At 42.5% G+C, this 18,257-nt stretch overlaps 1 protein-coding gene across 16 annotated transcripts in view; it reads right to left on the minus strand.

The window, feature by feature from the left end:
• Positions 1-18,257, minus strand: part of LOC121889010 (receptor-type tyrosine-protein phosphatase delta) — a 369,584-nt gene that overhangs the window by 98,775 nt on the left and 252,552 nt on the right. For all 16 annotated transcript variants that reach the window (XM_042400705.1, XM_042400691.1, XM_042400694.1 and 13 more), the window contains one exon: positions 1,168-1,353. In XM_042400705.1, the coding sequence (XP_042256639.1) occupies positions 1,168-1,270 (103 nt within the window). In that variant the 5' untranslated portion in view covers positions 1,271-1,353. The remainder of the gene's footprint in view (positions 1-1,167; positions 1,354-18,257) is intronic.

The raw sequence follows: 18,257 nt of genomic DNA on the forward strand, positions 1-18,257 counted from the left end.
AATTCTTATCAGGACAGTTGTCTGAGGGGAGGTTTTAGCAATAGTCTTTTTTCTAATCAAACGCTGTTATGTAAATTCACACTACACCGTGGACGATGGGAGTTTCTGAACAGATAGCTACTAAAGAGCCCCCTCAATGGTAACGTTTATCGACCGTTAATGTCGTTTTGGGAAGGTCCCGTAATTAAATTGTGTCAATAAATCCTGGAGCTGCACATAAAAAGGGGGATAAACGGAGAATACATTTCTCCATTTGCTTCTCCCCCGCTGTGAGACACATGTGGCGGGAGACAGAGAAGAAAAATAAAACACATTTGAACAGATTGCAGGGAACATTTCTCAAGCACAAAGTTGAAAATCTCACCCATCAATTTCACTTTGCGTGGCTCTATTGTATATGACCTTGGGTGAATGATCCCTTCATTCAGAGATATTCAGCTGAACTGAGGGGATTTCAGTCGGTGCAAAGGGAGCAATAAAACTTTTATTCATCCCACTGTGACTCCAGAAGCTAATGATTCATGGATCTTAGTGTAAAAAAAAAAAAGAAAGAGAGAGAGAGAGAGAGAGAGAGAGAGAGAGAGGGTGGGAGATGGGTGGTGCTGTGGTGCAGGACCAAAGCTCAATGAGGTTTGAAAACTGTTGTCACACATCAATGGGCAGGTGTCTGATGTCAAGTAACTCAATTCCAATGACTTCTCATCATGAGATTCTCGGCTGAGGCCTGAGCATTTCTGGTTCACGTGATAGTTTTTGCAGCAGAAAAAAAGTAGTTGGAATAGAAGGACTCAGACACATTTTGATAGTTTGGTGATGGATCACTGTGAAATATAGGCGTGTGTGTATAGTGGAGGATACCAAGACAGTATTTCATAAAGGAACTGATTTACTAAAATTAAATTTAATTGGATTTTGTGTTTGAATTTCTTTTATTTATCATGTAGCTTTGGTAAGAGACTAACAACACATACTGGTAGTGGTGATATCATCCCAAGTCTCATCATACACATCCCTGCGTGTGTGTTTTATGAAGTATTTATGTGCTTGATGACATTCAATGAAAAATAAGAAACAAAACCCAATTCTGACCGTTGTCACCCCGCCCCCCCCCCAGCCCGACAGGTCACAACACTTGAAGGTCCACGTGAAAGCCAGTGGTCCACTTACTTTGAGCGTCGGCGAGGTGGAGGAGCAGACCCAGGACAAGCAGCAGCGGCAGCAGCAGCGTGGGTCTGGCTCTGTGCATGGTGGGACAGCTTGGCACCAGCATGCTTTGGCAGCCTCGGTGGCGCTGGCTCACAGAGCCCTGTGAGTCAGTCTGGTCTGATTTCTCAGATGCAGGGTATTCACAGCCTATGCAAGGCAAGGAGGGATAGGGAGAGGGAAGGAGGAGGGAGGAAAAGGAGAGAGAAAAGAGAGAGGGACTGAATGAAACAAAGCTGTTTGGCTCCACGGGTTTTATCTATCCCTGCACATTTCTGACATACCCCCACACAGCCTCGGCTGGAGCTGACAGAGGATAGGAAGAGGCTGATGTGCTCACGGGGTATGTTCTGACAGTTCTCTAAATGGAATAGTCACTTCACACAATGCGTGTGCACGTGTGCACGAGAGGGAGAGAGATAGAGAGTGCGAGAGAGAGAGAGAGAGAGGGAGAAACCACACAGATGAAAGGGTGAACTAATAAGATTTTGTCTTCACAGCTTTGGTCGCGAGCCCCAATTAAATACGCTGCATAATAAGAGTACATTTTAAGTCCTCCTCAGATCAGTGTTGATATCTGTTTCACATAAAGAACGCCTCTGTTGCATGCATGAATAGTTAGGAAATACTGGAAATATTCATAAATTCTGAATGCTGTTAAATAGCTTTTCAAAAGGAAGTTTACAGAAATGTGACCACTGAGAGACTGGTGAGACCGTCTTGAGTCTTTAAAGCACAATACAAGATATGAATACTGTCTTTCAGTTACATTGTCATACACACATTCACTAAACCAATTCATGTGAAGCACATATTTATGCATCTTACACCGCATTTAATCCATAGCGGATGCTTTAATAGCTCAAAGTGCCTATACGACGTGATGGAGTAGCTGAGCTTCAGCACACACACACACATATAACCGTTTTCTTTTATCCAGCGCTGCTTAAACAACAAATAAAATCTATAAGACAGAGTGGCCAAGTGTTACCATTCATGTTTCAGCCTTTTATCGAAGGGGCCACTACATAGCTGTGAAAATCAATGTGATACAGTGAGCTAGTATTAGCTGCAGACTGGCTCTATCCCTTGTCATCCATTTGCTTAAGCCAGAGCTTGATCCTTAGTGATGGATGCTCTGCGGTAGTCTTCGGCTCGTAACACGGCTCCCAGCTAATCCAAGTGGGTGAGCTTTGATGACATGCTGCTGGTTAGCATGCTAGCTATTCTGCTGATATTGTTCCTACAGGATGCTTGTTGTTTCAGCTGTGGTGACCAGCGGAGTTAGACCTGTACGTGGTCAATGTACCGTGACATTTCAAATCATTTATGTACCGTGAGGTCAAACACACAACATGTCAAATCTTTTGGAAGTTTGGGGATTTAGCAGTTTCAGTAACTGTCTGCTCTGAAGGTAGCGACTGTAAACATAAAGTCTTTTACTAGAAATAATATTTTATGGGACTGTTTATCTGCAGATTTGACTGCCGCCGACTGAAAGAAAAAGAGGAAAAAAAAACAATCCCCCCTAAGCCCAATCAGTAGGCCCGATGATGACAAAGTACCTCATTTCCCTGTTACCAATCATCCTCTTTCTCGCTCCTAGCTCTCCCTCTTTCATTTCTGTGGGCTGTAAATGGCAGAAAAGACGGGAAGATAGCGCACCTGTCACACTCGATTTGTGTTGGGGGAAGATAGACACGACTACCTGTCTCCCAGCGCCGCAGGGCTAGCAGCAAGCGTAAGAGAGCGGGGGACGTGTGGCGAAGGGAATCAATTTGAGGCAATCTCATCCCCCGCTCGCACACCGACACACGCGCACAAACACATCATACAAACACAAATGTATATACATATACATACATTTGAGCACACTAGACAGACTTTTCATATGAGTAGTGTTTGTAGCGACTGTGGATTTGATTAGAATCAAGTGGACTGAAAAACCTGAGCTGGGTGCGAGCGGATAAAGCCGCAGTCTGATCCATACGTACTGCAGGTACAGCTGTGTGTCTCCTCCGGTTATTGTTATACGCATGTGCCCCCACCAAATCTAAGTGATAGCCTTTGAGTTAATTAATGAAGTGTGAATTTCCATAATGACATGACATTAGGCAGCACACAAGAAACTGTACTCAGCAGCCCTCCCCGTCTCTATTCACGCCCCGGCATGCGCACACAACCATTTACACACATACACACACACACACACACAAACGCTGATAGAGGCAAACAAAACCATCTGTATGTTGTGTAACCAACAGTGATACAACCAAGAGGCTGTGCCATGTGAGTAAATAAAAGGAGAAGCTAATGTAAGCACAGCTAAAAGGCAACCCCCCCCTCCCACCCCCCTTCAAAACCTTGATTTATACCAAAAATGAAAGCAATTATATTTGCTTGCTGTTGATTTGTGATGATAATTTTTACAAGTAAATTGCACTGCAGATTCCTTCCTAATGTGCTAAGGGAGGAAAAGCCACCTGCCAGACCTGGCAGAAAGGCAGCGGCTTGCCAAATGCATTGTTATATGACGATGGATTTAGCCTAAATACTGCAGTTTTTTGTTTTTTTTTTCTGAGCCTGAAAGCATTTGTGTTCATGCATGTGTACTTAGACATGTACATGAGTCCATTTGATCCTTCCCGTTTCAATTCGTGTCTAAATAAAGAGACTCTCTCAAAAGGCGGCGCCACCTTTTGCCCGTTTTATCCTCGACATGGCCGTTTTGCGTTACACTCTTGCGCTTTCACTTTCATACATTTTGTGGCACCGATGCTTTTCATTGAACATTTATTACAATGGAATGAAAAAACAATCTTGTCTTTCTTCCTGAGCCCCTGGTGGTATTATTGTGTTCCCATTCACTGGTGCTTCATTCAAAGGATTTTGCTGCTGATAGCAATCATGCATTATTAAACAAAGCCTGACAACATGCACAATGTTAATTAGAAAAGGGGGGGTGGGGGGGGGAGTGTGTGGCAAGAAAAAGAAAGGGGCTGTTGAGCTGTCTACTCTCTCTCCTTCCCCATGATCTTTATCAGAAATGTGAAAGAGAAGGAGGGAGGGATGTTTATATTCTCCATAATGGCTAGTCTCTATTCTCATTTGAGTGTGTGTGTTTGGTATGCTGGTCTATTTAGACGAGCAATATTATTGAGGGTGGAAAAACAACAACAAAAGAATCAGTCATATTTATCTTATATTCCAGCCATACTGCAATAAACTTGTTATGGGAAAGTATGCAGGCAGAATAGTTATGAGATTCCCAAAGTAGCAGGTTCACAACATCAGCTTCACGCCATTTGTGTCTTACCATGTTCCCTCACATGCTGTAAGATTTTGGCACACCGAGTACAAAACCAGTGGGAAACAAATGCTGACACGAGAATGCTACTGATGGTGCCATTTTTAACAATTTCAACATGGGTTTGAGCGGAGCAGTTGTACCACATTATGCTCATCCTTCGTGCAAGTTGACTAATTTCACGTTGGCCAACTCCAGGGAATTTTTAAATGGGGTGTTTTTAATTTCAGGCTCATGCACAAACGGAATTGAACTTCAAGGAAATAGTGGAGTTACGGTATGTTATCCTAACAGACCAAAGCACCCACAAAAATACCACCAAATCTATTAAGGCCAATCCCTCTGTAATTAGCCCAACACATGCAAGGACAAGGCACGTCAAAACTACCGAGGATGTGATCCATTCTGCGCTGTGTTATAAAAAGTTGCCGGGTATCATGCCCAGCCAGGCGCACCAAATAAGAATTTGCTCCGTTTTATGAGGCAGGACATTCTATGTCTCTCTGGACTTGCAGAGTTAAAGAATGCGGTAATTACCCCCCAGACGTACACTTTCAAAATACAATGCAGGGTATAGCTGCGAGCACACAGAGTAAGGCTGCCGTGTTACTACTGCAATGGTCTCTAACCGTAAACTTGATGCTGAGAGGGAGCTCCTGCTTCAGAAAAGGCTTCTGAAGTCTCGCTGCTGTTGTGAAGTAGTATTGAGGGGACACAAGGTGGAGAAGAGTCAGGGCGAATACAGATCCCATCATCTTCCATTTGCTGTTAATATAGTATGTAATTAAACTATCCTCCTCCTTAGTTAGCATTTGGGGAATAAAGCATGGTGTGCTGGAGAAGAGTTGTGCAACATATTGAATCTGTACCTTGCTGTGTGTGTTTTCTTCAAAGAAATGAAACATGCATCATCGCTGATGTGCTGTTGCAGTGTTGCACCAGTAAAAATTCCTCTCTGTATGCTAATAATGATAATAATAATTTATTATAACTGAAATGTTACTGTAAAATCAGTCATTTTTATAGTGTTCTTTATTTTTTTAAATGAATTTGAATTAAATTGTCTTTATATACAAAATACTACATTGAAAAAGTACATTTTATCATTATTATAGAGTTATATCATAGTTACCAGGAAAATAAATAGCCCACAGTTTGTATTATTGTGGATTTTGGTTTTGTATTTATTTTTACTTACCAACTATTATCAACTGACCAACTGGGGTACTTTGTAGTACATGTGGTTATATTATTCAGCATATATGATATACGTATATGTAGCACATTATACTATAATATATATATGATATAGTACCAGTTGAAAGTGTGGACACACATTCTCATTCCCTTGAGTGTGAAAGTTTTGGCTGGTACCAGGGATGTGATTTCTCCAGATTAATTCAGAACTCCGGATTTTCCGACCTGAAAATGTGAGCCATGAGCTGCCCGAGTGAAATAGAGAGTATATGAGAACATCTATAGTCTGAAGTGCATGAAATTTTTTTTTTTTTCCTTTCCAAGTATCCACAAGGATTTTTGTTTGTGTTCACCTCAAGCTCAACCTGCTGATTTTAAAAGGACAGCGGTGAGCAGGAGGAAGGAGCCATCTTGGCTGTTTTAATGAGTACAACAGGGGAGAAGTTGCTGGGGGAAATAACATAAATATTGGGATTTCACTCTAAAAAAGGTGAAGTGTCAGTAAGTAGGGTCTGCAGTGGAATTATGTGAGTGTTGTTGTGAGTGTGTTTTACAAGACGAAGTGAGCTTGCACATTTGTGTTTATTTGCCGCATGCAGCCTTCACAGTACAAGCAGATGTTAGCTGCCAGCTAACAACACAGTTGTACTGCTAGGGGGAAAAAAAGTACAAGCAGGTTTTGATGGGCGGTTTGTTTCTGTATGTCTTCATTACTCTCTTTTGTCATTGGTGAATTGTATTTCTGTCAACAGTTTTGGCTGATGTGCTTACAAGTCACAGCGAATGTTATGACACTTTGTTTTATGATCACTTATTTTAGGATTCAATATTGCAAATTACACCACACAGGTGTCCACAAGTGCATCTATGCGTGTAGCAACATATTTCATACACGGATGCTCTTCAGGAAGATTTCTTGGAATGTACCTTGATGGATAACATATTAGATGGCCACAGATGAATGATACTGGTCACCAGGTTAGCTTAAGTAGTTAGCTTAGTTTCAGTCAAAGCCAGTAAAGATATGAGCAACAGCGTGGGCTACACATTAAGATCTGTGCCTCATTAAAACACTAAATAACTTTTGTTTTGGTTATGTGTATTTTCGTGAACTCCAGTGTAATCAGTACAAAATGACTGTGAGGTTTAGGCTATTTCCAGCTCTTCTCATCAATAACCTTTTTTTATAATCTCCCTCACAGTTTCCACTCACCAACTACGCAACAATGATCAGATTGGACAGATGGGTTCAAAGCCGCTCACAGTTATCTGAGACAAAGAAATCATGTGTGGATCAAAGGCCAATTAAAGGATCGCTCTGAAAAGCGCTCATTACTCTCAAAGTAGGAAGCTTATTTTTCAGCTCAGGTTTTTTAAAAGTGATACCCTCACACACAACAGCAAAATCATAATCCCATCTCAGTATCGGTGAGCGGCTCTGGACTTTTACTGTGTCTGCCTCGGGACATGTTCATTGTCATTAAATTGTATTATATGTCATAAACGTAAATCTATACGTGTCTCGTTAAATAGAATGGTTAGACATTATAATTCATACATCAAAATTGTCCAAATCTTACAGTTTGCAATAAAACAAATGAAGGGAAACAGTTTACTCATTATCAAATGTCACTGTGTGTGTGTGTGTGGTGGTTCTGTGCTATGCGCTCTGTATATTATCCTGCTTTTCTTGTCCTTTGCCAATCACATGCCTGTGGTACTATATGTATTATATTATACTACTATACTATTATATACTATGCTATATAAATGATGTATGAAATATTTCTCTCTTTGGGAACTAGCACAGTCATGGTGTCGCTCCCTCTTCCTGAGATGGCTCAGGGGGGTGGAAGTGATGGGGGGGGTACTGATATCGTCTGATAAAGCAAAATCACTGTGCGTACACACCTGTGATATCAGCCTCAAGGTCAAAGGGCATAAAAAAGGGGGCACAGGTTGCTGTCTACTATCACTTCCCATCGTTCAACAGCTTTGGGGACCATAAAACATGGCTGCTCACAAGCGTCCTTCGTTTTTTTAAACATCATATGACCAGATTTATAAAATAAGCTCATCAAAGGCACAGCTCCCCACCCCATAAATCTACACCCACTGAATTCCTTTTTGGTTCCCCACTTCCTAAGTTTGGGTTATGATATGTATTACATGCTAGCTTCAGTCATCTATTATCTTTTGCTCTTTCTCTAAACGCCACAGTGTTATGTCTGTCCGTCTCCTCGCTGCATAAACTCCCTCTCTTATAGTGTAGTTCTTTTCTTAACCACTCTTCCCTTGTGTTTTTTTTCTCTTCTGTCTATTTTATCTTGTTGTTTTTTCTCTACTGCTACTTTCTTCTTCTGCCCGCGATGGTGTGATTTAAGACCGAGTGACAAGGCTGTTTCTCACACATCACTCCCGATCAGCCGGCATGTGTAATAACATCCCTCAAGCTAAGCTAAGCTATGCCCTCAAGTGCAGCCTCCACATGAAAGACCCTGACAACCGCACATCAGAGGAGTTTATTTGCTATACTTATTTATTTACTTTCCCTCCCTCCCTCCCTCCCTTGCTTCCCCTGACCTTCCTCAAACAAGCCTCCCACGGTCATAAACTATCCTTTGGGTGGTACCGCCTGACATTCTGTCTGAGAAAGTCCGGGTTTACAGTTCCGCCTGTAAGCCTGACTAATTTTTTGACAAGCATTCGCTGCCAATACTGTAGCTGATGTCTTTGGTTATATCTTGTTTTCTTATGAATGAATCACCCAACATGAAACGCACAGCGGGAAGCTAATTGGGTCTGATGACATTTGTCTGTCTAATAATTGGTTTAAAAGCACCTGCTGCGGCTATAGGACAAGGAAGTTATCACAATCCCATCTCAATTGTGTGTCCGCTGCAAATTAGTGCCAGGAGATTTCAAAGCCATCCCTCTTTTTTTTTTTTTTTCAACAAAATAATCTGGACTTTGAAATGTCACACAACAAATAGTATAAAATAACATTTATTCACCTAGCTTGTGAACACTGTTAACAATCAAATGATATTCTTGGGCGTTTTCTGTGATATTTTCCCTCTTTTATGCAAAATACGAGCCAGCGCAAACAGAGGTGACACATTTTCACCTCTTCTCATGGAGAACAAACTTCTGCAAAAACAACTTTGCATTAGGAAAACATGGGTCAAGGTGAGGATGTTGCAATTTGAAAACTGTTACCTTGTTTGGGTGCAAAGAGCAAGGTTGAGTCCTCATGAGAATTCAGCCCATCCAAACTGACCTTGAGCGTACACTTTAGTAACTAAAATGACCATGTAGCATCAGTACTCCTCCTCCGCCCACTCGTTCTGCGTGTGCTCTTTTTTTTTGTTTTCAACAGCCTCTCCTTGACTTTTCTCTCTACCTGGTCTACCTCACCACTTTCTCTCTCTCTCTCTTCACCCATCTTTCTCTCCCGTCTCATTCCTCCTGCCACGTTTCCCAGCAGCTGTTGGGTTCAGATGGATGGTCCCCCACGGTGCAAGACCCTGACCTGCAGTCTAGTGACTGATTATCCCAGTGCCCTGTTGTGCTGCTCCCTGAACGCATACCAACACACGACGCACATACAGGCAGTCGCACACACACATACACACAAGGTTACATAGCTATTGGGTGAGCTTTAGGGACACTGGAGAGTTTAGAGGAGGGGGGGGGGGAAGCAAAAACCAAAGCAACATATTTCATCTTTGTCTACATGTGTGGATCATCCCCTTTGACATTGGTGACACTGGTAAACACACTTACTATTGAACTCTAATGGACACCACTAATGCCTTTTCAATGAGCAGCAGATAAAACCACAGCGGAGTACAATCATGCTCTGACTACGCGTGTGAGCTGTGTAAACTATTGAAATGATTGCCGGCTTGTTGGGAGGCCTTCTCTTGTGCTGTGTTTGCTTGTCACACTGTGGGCGGCTTCTATAGTACAAGCGTGTGCCACTCGGGTCGTGCTTGACCTTGCGCATCAGCATTTAGCATAGGGAAAGAACTTACCATGCAAACAGGCTAAATCTTGAGGAGTCTATTGTATCGGGAGCACGGAGTGTGGCAGGATGGGGGGAAAATGAGAAAAATGGTAGACACAGCAGCAGCAGCCAACCTGGAATGGCTGGGATTAAATTTACGCCGCATGAACAGGGGAGGGCTAAATCATGTTACATATTATGAACCAGAAAAAAAGAGGGGGGGGGGGGGGGGGAGTGAGCGGAGTGCAGAACAGAGGGGTGGAAATATAATGGATAAGGGGAGCAACGAGGCAGAGAGAGAGAGAGAGAGAGGTGGCGAGAGAAAGGAGAGGAGGACAAGGGAAAGTAATGTGGAGGGGAGACGAAGGAAGGAGGCGAGGGAGAAGGGAGGGAGAGGAGAGAGCGCACTGTAGGGTAGAGAGCAGGAGAGGTGGAAGCAGAGGGAGGGAAGCAAGGGAATGTGCCTGACTGCCAGCTTTTCTCACGCTCCGTCTGTGCTTGTACACCTAACAGAGGCAGCGCGGGAGAGATGGAAGAGAGGAATGACGGATAGAGGGAGAAAAAAGCGGGCGCTGCTGAAGAGGGGATGATAGTTGCCGGGCTACTCTGGCAGTCTAAAGGTATTGTTTCTCGAAGGGAAGGAACCGTGAAGATGGCAGTAGGTGAAAAAAAAAAAAACGAGGGGATGAGAAACATGGCGCATGTAAACTCTTGTCACCCTCAAAAGCACAAACTCAGGCTAAGGTCCGCATCCAATCAGATAAATGCAGCCTAAAACACACAAACCCGAACATGCTCACAAATGTAAACTCAGGCATTCATGTGCGTAAATAGACACATACACGCAGAGCGCAGGCACGCATACCCTTTGCACCGCATGCTCCTGGCACTTTGACATCTACCCCCAACACAGCAACGGTCTGTGGGAGGATGAATAATCTCACTTCCGTGAGGGAGAGAAAATGAGAGAGAGGAAGGAGGGTGAGAGGGAGGTTGTTCCCAGCCTGAGCTCATGTCGTTTTATGGAAAGTACAGAGCCCTCGAACAGACAAAACAGCATTCCACTGCCACTCGCCGACATGGCAGAAAACATCAGAACAGAGCTCTATTGAAAATAACTGAATAATAGAGCACTGGGAACTGTGTTGCCCCCTAATACATATGGCGTAAGTCAACAACAATATGCCTCCTTATCTTTTCGAAACAATTGAACACCAAGGTACATTGTGCGGTAGTGACATTTTAGTGGCTTTTGTACACAAGCCAAGCCGTTTGGTATGTAAATGCACTACTTAGGCGTACATGAAGGATGTAAGGAGGCGCTTGGGGCATACACGCTACACTCATAGGGCAGCAAAATAATTAAAATGCCAAGTGTCTTCCATTATCTAAATGCTAATTTGCCCCGATATACCCTGAGCTAAAATGTAACGCCACATTATGGTTGCTGTAGTGCACTAAGGCAACGGCGGGTGAATTTCCATTCAATTAGCCTAGCACGTTGTATGCTATCTTTTACCTAAGGTGATGTGGCGGATGTTTTCATGAGTGCACTTGTCATAAGGCCTTAACATCAATCCATGTGGAGTTCTTTGGTGGTTCATGCTCCGTCACTTTATAGGCAGTTGATCCTTAGACATCTAATCTAAGCAAAATTAAAAAGGTAAAAATGTTACTGTGTTAATATGAATCTTATTTGTTACTATGTCAGGTTCATCAACAGGTATTAGTGTCTTTTTAGCGCTAATCTGGAAGCTTCAAATAATTTATTAATGCTATCCTGTCTCATTCTTGTCTGAGTATTTGCAGAGAAAAGATGGTCAAACTGGAGTCCATGAGGACACCGACAGCAGTTCCTGTTTTTCAGTGTATTATGGGCACTGGTGTTTTTGCCATGACTGAGATTTGATAAGAAAGCCTGAGTCAACAACTGAAAGAACAGACAGGCGGCATTAGAACCAGCAGCTTATCAAAGATTTTGCATGAAAATACATCAGTGCCAACAGAGAGGGCAATGGGACAAAAAATATTATCACAGATATGAGATGTTTTTGCTGAATACACAGATACAGATGAAATTGTGTTGTTCCTGCTTTCCCATCTATATCCTGATAAGACTGTCAAAGGACATGCTAGGTGGGTATGAACAGCATTTTAGAAAGCTGTTTCAATATTTTGGTGGTTAAAGTATCCTTCCTAAAGTTTGCTGTGCACTTTGATGTTGGTGCTGCTGATTAATAGATTTGAGAAGCTAAACTTTTTTTTAGTTCTTGGACGCCCTTGAAAGGTGTTTTAGCCAAGCTAAGCTATTGTTCTCATGAAAGGCAGTGCAGGCTGGTTGTGCAACTCAGTCGAAGGAAAGCAATGGTTCACCCCAAGGCAAAAGCAACAATTCCCCCTTTGTCGTTTCACTAAGACAAATGCTTGCCATAGCTACGTTAGCAACCAAACAAGAGCAGTTCCCCGTCAGTGATGGTATATTGTCGCACTCGAACAAGACATTTTATTATGCTGCTGAAAACGAATGAATAGGTCCTTTTCTCCAGCCACAGTTTGGAGATTGAAATTCAAATCAAATGCCACCTTCAAACAAATGTCAGTACAGGAAATCAAAACCGTTCTGCCAATGCCTGGCATCAAGCAAAATGCACAGTTTGACATTTGGAAGCGATTTTCTTGCCGTCTGTCCTTGTTTAATATAAAAAAAAATAACTTAGTAATCGTCAGAAAAAATGCATATAAACCCACATCACACAAATAGTCTTACATCTAACACCCTCTTAGAAACCTTTATATATGCTCCCCCAACCCAATACAATCCACCCCCGAACACTCACAAACATGATTAAGACACTGTCAAGCCTGACATTGCCATCTCCCATGCTGTCAGTGGCCCTCACTGGGAGTCGCTGTTGACTGACTGCCTGGATGTGCCTTATCATTAACAGGGCCGTCTGTGCCACCACGGAAAGGCTTTGATGACAGAAACTAAGGCCCCAGTGCCTGCCCCTCCCATTTTGCCTGCCCAAGTGTCATCTAAATGAGATAGGGCCCAGGAGCTAGGGGATTAGGTACTGCATAATTACCTATTTAAAGACCCTAATTGAGCATTTCATTAAGAGACTGGCACTGAGATTTTGCCAAGGAGGGCACTACAGGGAGAGAGACGTATTTGTCTGTGCATGCATGCGTGTGTGCATGTGTGTGTGGGTCGGTGATGATATGTATGTGGGTGTGCATATGCCTGTGTGTGCATTTTGGAGCTGCAGCAGACTGTAACCTTGAATTCAAGGGTTACCTTGTTAGCATGGAGGTCTCTAGCTTATTTTTTTGTTTACATTGCACTTAGACTGTTTGGCACATGATTGTAGCTGCAAGTACATTCAATAGACATTCACCCTTAGAAACTGATTGATAGTCATGAGTAAACATAGTAACTTTCCACAGAAAAGTACTGTGCTATTTCACAGGATCAACCTTTAATAATCAATATGAAGTTATTTAGTTGTATCTTGAGATAAAGGTTGGTGGTCTCTGTGACTTTATGTATCTGTTGTTAGTTCAGCTGCCCTTGGCTGTCCTCAATGAACTGAAAATATCTGACATTTTTTGGATTAAAACAAAACAATTTTCTCTTGTGTTCTATAACTGATGAATAACTAAATTTCTAAGTATGAGTTGGCTGAGTGGACACTTTCCCTGCCGTCCAACAATGAGCAAATGCAAAATTAATGAATTTGTCATTCTATATTGCTGATATTTCCTTCACCCCTTGCTTTGGCCAAAGAAAACTTGTTGGGGAGAGAAGTACAGTTCTTGTGTTGATGTGATGCAAATTCTTTTCCAGTTGTTCTTGCTTCTATTTTTGGGTAACATTGTCAGTGCCAGACAAATAAAGCTACAAACTAAAGGACGACATTTGAGAGTACTGGGCTTTGCTAAACATGATAAAAGAAAAAAAACTGCACAGTTTAAGCATTTCACATCTCTGTGAAGCTAACTGAAACCAATAGAAGGGAAATTTGTGTGGACACATTACCGTTCAGGTTCTATTAGTCCAACTACAAAAGACAGCAAGTGAGTTAATGCCACTAACATTGTCAGCCATCAAACTCTTGCTTTTATTGATGCCACTGAGTGTCAGCAGGTTTCCAGTGTCACATCTAGCAGTTTTGTCAGACAAGAGATGAGATACAAGAGGGATATTTATCTTTTTATCTGTCTTTTAGAGGCTAGGAAAGTGCAGTTATTTATTGTGATGTGTACCACTAAAATTGAATTTCTGATGTGTGATCGTAAAAACGAAAATGTTATATTTACTCTAAAATAACCTTTCATATGGCTATATGGTCTTTAAGATCCCTAAAGCTACTGTGCACAAAAAGTACCACGATACATTCCAGAGAGAATGCTATTCATTTGATTTTCCAACATTTTACATTTTTGGGTGGCCACAGATTCCTTACCAACTGTTTCCTTTCTAATTTACTCGCATATTTCAGTGCTGAGGCAATTGTAAAATATTCTCAGTTCAGATCATAATACTAAATTTAGATCCACAATCCTGCTTTTGTCTATTGCAGGGGCTAAAATCAACTAACAAAGGTAGACTCCAGATGACACCAGGGGCCCTTGAACGTTGGTCATTATATACATTTTGAACAGCGACAATCATTAGAGCAGAATGCGAGACCCAGATAGTTTGCCGATGACCAATTTGACCTGATTTCCATGGCCCAGCAGGTCATGACTCGTCTTTGCCCCCCATTGCTATATCTGGGATCACTGGGGACATTGGCAATTCACAGGCAGTTGCCTTGTGCATGATTGACTTGTTTGCTAAATGACTAGCATCTGAAGTGGCAACGCTAACTGGGGGCCATTGGAGTCTGTGGGGCAGACACCAGCTGCTAACTGCTACAGATAAACTGTCCCTCCCTTGGGGGATTCATACACACACTATGGTGGGGAATGGTGCTGAAGTCTGGGGAAAGATGCTCAGGGCTGTAATGACACTGAAATATCATGAGTCACTCAATGGTGCTCTAGCACCAGACCTATTACTCTGCCTTGACATGATTGAGATTGAAAAAGTTCCCACACTGGCTGGGAAATGAGCCTGGATCTCATATATGACAGATCAGAAATCTGCCCCTGAGCCACCAATGAAAACAAACTCAAAACCAAATCCAGTGTCTGCTTCTGTGTTATGTCATTGTCGGACGACAAAGGCATCAGGGAATTATACTATCATTCAGTACCACATTATAAGCTGTCTTGAGTGTAGTAGCGTTTAATGTTCCTGACTTGGGGGACATGGGCATGGAGAGGGATAAATATAGTCATTAGCATCGTTCTAATCACAAGAAGATATTAGTGCAAATACAACAACGGCACAAGCTGCTCTCATGGTATCAGGGACAAGACCAATGTTTTCATCTAATAACCATTTTTGTATTTGAATTGTAGGTATGTAAGAATCCGCTGTTGTGAGGGTTTTAACATAAGCATGGGTAGGTGAGTTAGTGGGTAGGATGCCTTATCCAAATCTCACTTGAAAAATCATTCTCACTCCCTCTCTCCCTTTGTTGCTTTACAATAAACTTGAACAATGAGGCGCGCAATAAGCTTCAGAGTCTGAAATATATTCACTTGCATAAATGGCAGATTGGCAAATGGTACACAAGGAAAGCAAGACATAATCTCCGAGAGAAAACCTCTTTGCGCGAGAAAGCATGCCCATATGTGCACTCCCTTCCAGCATAACATTCCGACGGTCTTGTCACTGCTGTGATTGTTGAGTAGAATATAAGCCTCTATGCTCTACGCTTTGAATGCCGGACTAAGATGGAGATTCATGTGAGTACAAATATTGTGTCCTAAGACTATGGCTGTAACTTGTGACTGATTGTAATTAGTTATGGACTTAGACATAAAATTATTGAAGTGGCCACTGCTCATTCAGATGTTCTATGTTGTCACTAAATTTAGTAAATCCTGTTTTCCCATGACAGTGCTACATTTTATGCTCGTCCTGTCTTGGTTCATATGCACATGACCAGATTCTGACCCCTTGAATAGTTTGGAAAAGTTCTTCCAAACAGATTTCACACACTAGGCTGCTGCACTCTTTGGAGATTTTATTACATCAATTGATTGCTAGATTAACAGTAAGTGTGACATAATGTATGAAAACCTAATTATTGTATAATTTTGTGGTCTTGTGCATGCCCAAGTGTGGAAAAACTACCTACTCAGCTTGTGAGTTCCCCATCTGAAAAAGCCCTAGGCAGAATATCCTCTAACCCAGGCAGTTTCTATTCCAAAGTTCCTCAATAGTTCTGGCAGCCATGGTGACACTATAGCCAATCTAATGGGAGGCCCAATGTTGGCCCTATCAGGTCCCATCTTGGCCTTGCACATTCCCTATCTTCCCATCTGTGTTGGGGAGACATCCATCTTGATTTCTGCTGAGTGCCAAAAAGAAGTAGCAGGAGAATGAGAGGGAGAGATGGAGAGGAGGATGGAAGAAGGGTGTTCACCTGATAAGGCTGCAGAGAATCAAAGGAGAGGATCTCGGGGAGCGTGGCCCCAACGTGCTGGAAAGAGGAACTTCATCTTTATCTAATTACCACAGGGCCGTTTTGCCAGGGTAGATAGCGTGAGCGTTTATGGTGGCTGGTTGGTTTCACAGAACTCTCAAGCCTTTACAAGCACATGCAATGTCGCGCGCAAACTCATGCAGATATGATTAACATTCAAATACACTTCCAGTGATGCACAGAGGTGCAAGCACATAAACACACACACACACACACACACACATATACATGGGGCCCAGGGCTGAGTGCCATAACAGCCCAATGAAATATATTCAGATTAGAAAGGTGTCGCATTACTCTCCAGCCGGATGATAAATACGCGGTTAGCACCATCATTAATCTTGTACCCCTCCCCACCTTCCGCCTCCAGACACGGTGATGTAAGGGGAGGGAAGCCAGCATACACTGGATGGAGCTAGTGCCTCAGATAGGGCTGCAGCGGTGTGGCTGGTGCATGCATGGAACAGCAGCATTGCCTTGTACTGCAAGGTCTCGCTAGCACAAGAGGTCAGGGCAGTCTGACTCACTGGGCTCGCTTGTAATGTCACTGTTTGGAAAGGCACGTTGTTGGGTTGAACTGAGGTCTTGCTGATTCCTTGTTCGCGGGTTGTCGCAGTGAAAAACAACCCCCCCCCCCCCCTCTCTTTTGTTGCACATATTGTCTCTTTTGTTCTCAGGTTGTCCATAATCTCCCTGCCATCCCCTTTACATCCACCTATCATTCCTTTTGCTCCAGTCTCTTCTCTATTTCTGTTGCTATCCTCGCTTTTTTCAACCCCAAGGGTTGCTGACATATTGCCCTGAACGACATTTCATCATAAGTGGCCATTGTCTGGCTAATGAGCAGCATGTATAAAGCACTAGAGGAATGAACAGACAATGATAGACATACAGACAAAGACACAGAAACACATGCTAGGTACAAGGGTGAATTTACCACCAGTGGCTTAATATTTCTCCTGCAAACACCGCTATGTCCTTATAGGGAGGCTTCAGACAGACAGACAGACAGACAGTTCAGATAGTGGCACATTGCCCTCAGTACAAACACAGCCCTAGGGAGGGGTCAAAAGTCAAGAGCTGAGGAAATTACATGTAATAAATTGGCGATGGTGCCAGTGGTGGTGTGTATATGTGAGTGGGGTCACCCCTCCCCCAACCCTTCTTACCCTTCACTAGTGTTTTTGATGAAATGTATAGTCTTTGAAAGTATATAGCCCAGTCTCTGCATGCTGAATTCAGTTTCAGCAGGATACTCCCACGCGTTCTCATTTAAGTGGTGCCTCTTGGGAAAAACAAGGGGGAGCACTTCATTGGATTTGGTCCAAAAGGGTGACTAAAAATTTAAACAGGGTTAATAAGGACTGAGTCACTGCCACGAAATGCTTACGCAAGACTTTCTTTTTTTATTATCTATATTAAAATCTGCTCAGAAGTTGCTATATGTGATTTTTTTTGTGTGTGTATTGTGTGTTTTGTGTATACTGTATATCTCTGCTCTGAGAAAATTAAAAGAAGACCTGTTGTTCACCAGATTCATTCTGTAATTATTCCTATGTCTTGGTAAAACAGTTTAGCCATATACACATTTACTCTACAGTATAAAAGTTTAATTTAAGCTTGATGAAACATTGGTGTATTTATCTTTATCATACATTTTCAATATAAAACAGATCCAACCCAATGGCGCTCTGCAAACTGTGTCCCTGAAAAGCAGTTAGACATCATATTTACAAGATGTTTTGCTGATTCAGAAGTTTCCCAGGAGGAAAGTCGAGTTGATTGAAAATTTACGGCTGATCTCACGTTCCAAAGGGCAATTTTCTGTGGGACATTTTCCCATTGTTGTGTGAAACTTCTGTCCACAGTCCAGCCCTCTGTTGCCAAAAATACTTTGGACTTAATTTTTGATTATGGCTTTGTTTTCTCCTGTCTGCAT

This window comes from Thunnus maccoyii, chromosome 22 (assembly GCF_910596095.1).
Source record: "Thunnus maccoyii chromosome 22, fThuMac1.1, whole genome shotgun sequence".
Classification (NCBI taxonomy): domain Eukaryota; kingdom Metazoa; phylum Chordata; class Actinopteri; order Scombriformes; family Scombridae; genus Thunnus; species Thunnus maccoyii.